Source organism: Acipenser ruthenus, chromosome 54 (genome assembly GCF_902713425.1).
Source record: "Acipenser ruthenus chromosome 54, fAciRut3.2 maternal haplotype, whole genome shotgun sequence".
In the NCBI taxonomy this organism is placed as follows: Eukaryota; Metazoa; Chordata; class Actinopteri; order Acipenseriformes; family Acipenseridae; genus Acipenser; species Acipenser ruthenus.
The window spans coordinates 3,038,680-3,044,679 of record NC_081242.1 but is presented as its reverse complement, the minus strand read 5'-3'; the positions used below and the strand labels follow the sequence as shown (position 1 = coordinate 3,044,679).

At 37.3% G+C, this 6,000-nt stretch overlaps 1 protein-coding gene across 1 annotated transcript in view; it reads left to right on the top strand.

Annotated features, from left to right (window-relative positions):
• The first annotated feature begins 1,498 nt into the window (after positions 1 to 1,498).
• carmil3 (capping protein regulator and myosin 1 linker 3) overlaps positions 1,499 to 6,000 on the top strand; it is a 70,716-nt gene continuing 66,214 nt past the window's right edge. The window contains exons 1-2 of the mRNA XM_059017004.1: positions 1,499 to 2,185; positions 5,138 to 5,232. Of these exons, the coding sequence (XP_058872987.1) occupies positions 2,140 to 2,185; positions 5,138 to 5,232 (141 nt within the window). The 5' untranslated portion in view covers positions 1,499 to 2,139. The remainder of the gene's footprint in view (positions 2,186 to 5,137; positions 5,233 to 6,000) is intronic.

Genomic DNA, 6,000 nt, shown 5'->3' with positions numbered 1-6,000 from the left:
CTCTCAACATGATTAGAGGCAGCCATCGAACACTTAAGCATATTATAAATCATTCAATCTAATTTTAAAACACACACAACCCTGATATTAAGCTGTTTCATGTTTTAATTGAACCTGTTGTGATTAACAATTCGAATGCTTTGTTGTTGACACTCTGAGTGCAGATCTACACGCTCAGAGATATTATAAGTGTAGCTGCTAATAGGTTCCAGTGCAGACATGACTTACAATGGCATTTTATGTTATTGATTTTGGGCTAACACAGGTCCCCTTGTCTCATATTTTTTCTTCCATTGATTCCAACGTTCTCCCTAGTCAGTCAGTCTTTCTTCTTTTGTTCTCTGTCCTGCCAAATGAGAGGGGGCTCAACTGACTTTCCAATGCCCAGCTTAAAGATGAACGAGGGGTTATAGTGTCACACATCCCCATTTAAACAAAGTACATGTCATTTTTCTTTTTTTATTGTTAACAGCCTGACAACTTTTTACACTTATAACTTTAAAGTCTGTCTCAAAGCTCTTTTCAAAATGTCCTCTCTAGTGCACTGGGGTTTGAGATCTGTCCTCTAAATCACTGCAGGAAGAGTGATATAACAACAAACATAACAACAAGTGCTTCTGGCTTTTCTGTTCCGTACCACATCACGGATCGTAATTGCTGTGTTACCTGTTTGACAATGTGGGCAATAATCCTGACACCGTCAGTGCACTAGAACAAACATTGTGAAAAGAGCTTTGAAACAGACTTAAGTTATAAGTGTAAAAAGTTGTCAGAATGAAAAGAAAAAATACAGGCAAGTTATTTATACAGTCAGACAACTGGTTCTGTAGCTATAGGTGTAAAAATGTGACAGACAGCCAGACAGTCTCCATACACCCCCACATTCTGATACTCTCAATAACTTGTCTTAAAGAAGGTTCTTGGCAAGTCTCATCACAATTGGAGAAGTGGTTCTCGAAATATATATTTTAAAATGTAAGTCAGACAGACAAACAGACACACAGACAGTCAGACAGATATACACAGACAGGGTCAGACACACAGACAGACAGTGTCAGACAATCAGAAAGACAGACAAGTGGTTCTCGAGCTATATGTAGGTGTAATCATGTGGGGTTTTGCTGCGTTTAAATTTGTCATCACCAAAACTGAGTCACTGAAAAAAAAAAAAAAAAACGTTTTTTTTTTTTTTTTCAAATTCTGTCGAAAGAGAGAACTTAAAAACCACAAACCCTTAAATGGCAACTCGACTGAAACACTCACAGCGGTATGAAACCGCTGACCTTTGTCCGCCATGGCGGATCTTGCCGCTCTATACGTTATCCATTATGAGTCCGTATTGGATCAACAATGGAGCCAGTTTCCTAATGCCGCCCACCATCCTCCACTTCCCTAAAACGTGAACGCGCATCTTTGCAAAAAAAAAAAAATTCTACCGGCTTAAATTTCGTCAGCGTACTGTACTAAAAGAGCATCTCTAGCAAATCCAACACACACACACACCCACACACACAGGGACACAGCCATACACATTAAAACCGACATACCGGCAATGCGTTATTGAATTACAGTAGACAGAATTACCTTAGCATTGATTGTAGCATTGCTGATAGAGAGGTACTGTACACTGGAGTGCATTTTATGAAATGATAGAAAGGAAAGAATGTATTGCGTTAGACCGGATGATAATAATAATAATAATAATTAAAAAATGTGCTAGGGAATACCGTTTAGCAGGAACTTAATTACATGAGCATATATTGTAATTATACAACCCCGTTATGCATTTCATTTTTTGCTTTTAAATACAGAATATAGACGGGCAGGATTATTTTCTGGTCGAGGTCGATAATGCTAGCACTAGACTTAATTAAAATACATTAGATTTATTAATTTTTTTTTATTTTAAATTTTAAATAAAATATTATAATAATAATGATAATAAATACACGACCCAACAGGATATGGCTTTATGTTATATTATATTGTTAGTTAGTAGCGGTAGTGTATCTTTATAAAATCAATCGCGGTATTTATTGGTTTCTGGTCCGAGTATTATGTGCAGCTCAGCCCAAATTCAGCAGGAGATTTGTATTTGATCTGGTGGTATTTCCAACGCGTTCCCGTGAATTTGGCGTTATGGCTTGCAGTAAACCCTACGTGGAGGTGACGAAGGAGGTGCTAGGTAAGTTAATGTGTAATTAGTATTAATATTAATATTATTATTGTTGTTGTCGGGAATATTTCAATGGTTACGCGACTGTATGCAAAAATATACTGCGCATGTAGAAATGGTATGCAATTGATAACGGGTTTATTTATTTACATTTCAAACTGTTTATTATTTTATATGTGGAAACATTGCATCTATATATGTGTCTGTTCAGTACATGGGAAAAAATATATATCCTGGATATATTAGTCGTCTACTGTATCAATAATTGATATAGAACAATGCCAAATACATGTGCTTCTGACTCTATCTATCTATATCTATCTATCTATCTATCTATCTATCTATCTATCTATCTATCTATCTATCTATCTATCTATCTATCTATCTCTATATATATATACACACACACACACACACACACACACACACACACACAGCACAAAACAAGTAGAAATGGGGGGGAATGAAAGCAATACATATATGAGACATATGAGATTAAAAATGTAAATATTTTTCAGTATTTGAGGCGATGATCTATTCAGGAATTCCGAGATGTTTAGTGAGAGAGAAAGAAAGAAAATAAAGAAAGCTAGGAAGCGAGGTGTCAGAGCGGGTTGTTATTTATTTATTTTTGTAATATTTAAAAGAAAGTAGCACAGCCCTGTTCCGGACAGACTTTGATAGAGCGATTGGTTGGCAGGTGATTCCTTCCTTCCTTGCGTGGTGGACACCCTGAATCAGTACCATGGTGGACACCCTATTGACAGTGCTATGGCAGGTGAATCAGTCCCATGGTGGACACCCTATTGACAGTGCTATGGCAGGTGAATCAGTCCCAGCTTCTAGGATTGATTATTGTAATGGTCTTTTCATTGGGACTAGCCACAACATTATATCTCACCTCCAACTTCTACAAAACACTGCTGCTGTAATGCTCGGGTCAAGAGGCGAGAGCATATTCCTCCATGCTGGCATCCTTGTTTTGGCTCCCTGTTAGTTTTAGAATAGATTTTAAGGTGTTGCTGTTAACTTACACTCTTTAAATGGTCTTGCGCCTCCATACCATAAATCTCTTTTGGAACCCTGTGTCCACAATCGCCCGCTCCGATCACTGGATGCTGGGTTACTGTCTGTACCTATTATTCAGAAAAAAACCTCTGGTGGTAGATCTTTTAGTTATATGGCACCTAAATTATGGAACAACTTGCCTATCACAATTAGAGAAGCCCCTTCAGCCGATGCCTTCAAATCTAGACTAAAACCCAATTTTTATAGCCTGGCATTCTCCTCTAGATTAGGCGATATTCTCTGGTCTCCATATTGTTCCCACTGTTGCTCTTTTTAAAATTAGATTAAAACACATTTTTATAATATAGTTTATATATCATAATTCTTTACCCTTTTTTACAAGTTTTACTATTTTTGTTTTTATTTTGTTCTTTTTCACTGCTTATTGTTGTTTTTGAATATGTATTGTTTTTATCCTTGTAAAGCACTTTGTGGCGACCTGTTGTGAAAGGCGCTATATAAAAATAAAATTGATTGATTGATTGATTGATGGTGAACACCCTATTGACAGGACTATGGCAGGTGAATCAGTCCCATGGTGTACACCCTATTGACAGTGCTATGGCAGGTGAATCAGTCTTTACAACAGATAAGAATTAGGGGCTTAATTGAAGTCTTTAAAATCTTAAAAAGATTTGATATGGTTTAACCTGAACCAATACATGAAGTGCAGCACAGAATGGTTGCTGATGCTGAATCACTGGGATCCTTTAAGACCCGACTTGACAAAGTTCTGAGATCAATCAGCTGCTCGGAAACCGGACGAGCTCTGATCGGCCGAATGGCCTCAAGTTCAGGAATTTTCTTAAGTTCCAATTTTTTTGTCCAGCGCCTGATAAATGGACTGACAGCAGTAACTGGAATCGATGGGAGCAATCTCCTCAAATTGCTCCTAATTGGCTTGTTAACGAAGGCTGAGTAATTAATCTCCACGACCCCCTCGCTCATTCGATTAGATGGCTGAGCTCCACATTGTTTAATTTCCCCTGATTGGGTTTTAATACTCAGGGGATTAGCCCTGCAGAGACTCTGAGAATTAACTAAAGAGGAGAATGTGAGAATTAAAGGAGTGCTATCCAAGGCTTCTTTAAAATCCATTCTCTTAGCTGTTATTATAGCAGCATTATCACATCCACCCTTTACACTTTGCTAACCAAAACTTCAAATCAATGTCCTTATTGGCACTGTTACATTATTAGTGACACTGTGCTGTGCTTTTACCAGGAGGATCCCAAAGCAGTAAACTTTGAGAAGGGAGCTGGTTCGTTATCTTCTCTGTGCTTTACTACCCTGTGCTGTGCTTTTACCAGGAGGATCCCAAAGCAGTAAACTTTGAGAAGGGGGCTGGTTCGTTATCTTCTCTGTGCTTTACTACCCTGTGCTGTGCTTTTACCAGGAGGATCCCAAAGCAGTAAACTTTGAGAAGGGGGCTGGTTCGTTACCTACCCTGTGCTGTGCTTTTACCAGGAGGATCCCAAAGCAGTAAACTTTGAGAAGGGGGCTGGTTCGTTATCTTCTCTGTGCTTTACTACCCTGTGCTGTGCTTTTACCAGGAGGATCCCAAAGCAGTAAACTTTGAGAAGGGGGCTGGTTCGTTATCTTCTCTGTGCTTTGCGACACTGAGCTGTGCTTTTACTGTAGTAAATGTTTCAAATTGTAAACAGGTACTTGTGGTACACTGTTCTTTAAATAAATCAGACAGCCATGTGATTTGTTGATGCTCTGTTCAGAATACATTTAGAAACTTCAGATCTTCCTCTTTTTAACTGAAAGGTCAAACTTTCAGTTTTCCATTTTTTTTTACCTCTTTTAGTTACTCCCTTAAAGGAGTGCTAACCAAGGCTTCTATAAAATCTATTTTCTAAACTCTTCTTTTTTTTGTTTTATTTACAGACAGCGTGAAGAAAGTTTTGGATAAATCTTCAATCAAGATCATTCGGAGCATCAAACTTCAACTAAAAAATAACAAGTTTGAAGATAAGATTCTGGTGAGTTCTAAGTCACTGACACACACTGAGAGAGACACACACTGATCTATATATATATATATATATATATATATATATATATATATATATATATATATATATATATATATATATATATATATAGGGGCGGATCTAGCCTAGTAGCTTGACTGGTTTACTGAATTCTTCAAGATACACAGAATCCTGTGACCCCTCCCCACCTCAACACATTTATAACATACTTTGAGTAAATTTTTCTTGCAGTGCAGTTTGGATCACATTTGCAAGTAAATTTCAGTAACATACTAAGAGTGAAAATAAAATATGAAAATACTTTTAAAAATGTTTAAAGTTTCTGCCTGTTTTTTTCCACTTTTTTTTCTAAAAACTGAGTTCAACTGTTTTAGTTTGTTGCATCAAAGATACGAAATCATTGGCAAATATTACTGCTGCTTGGTGGAGTGCTGGTTTCTCTTGATGTTCTTTCAGTTTTGTAACTGCTGAACCCCTGTCAAGTTTCTCTGCATTTTTTCTGTTTTACTACCAATAAGCCTTCAGTATTTACAGTTAGCTCAACCATCAACTGCTGATTAAAGCAACCAAGAAAACTGTGTGACTCAACGTTGCTGTCTGATGTCATGGGCTTTGGGAATTCATATTTCTCATGAGGCTGCATCTGACAGACTCTGTGTTCAAACAACATACTCTTTTGAGTGGCTGTTCACAGCAGCATCTAATTCTGCAAAGACAAGATCATTTTTTTCTTGTATTTATTTCTATTTTAAACTT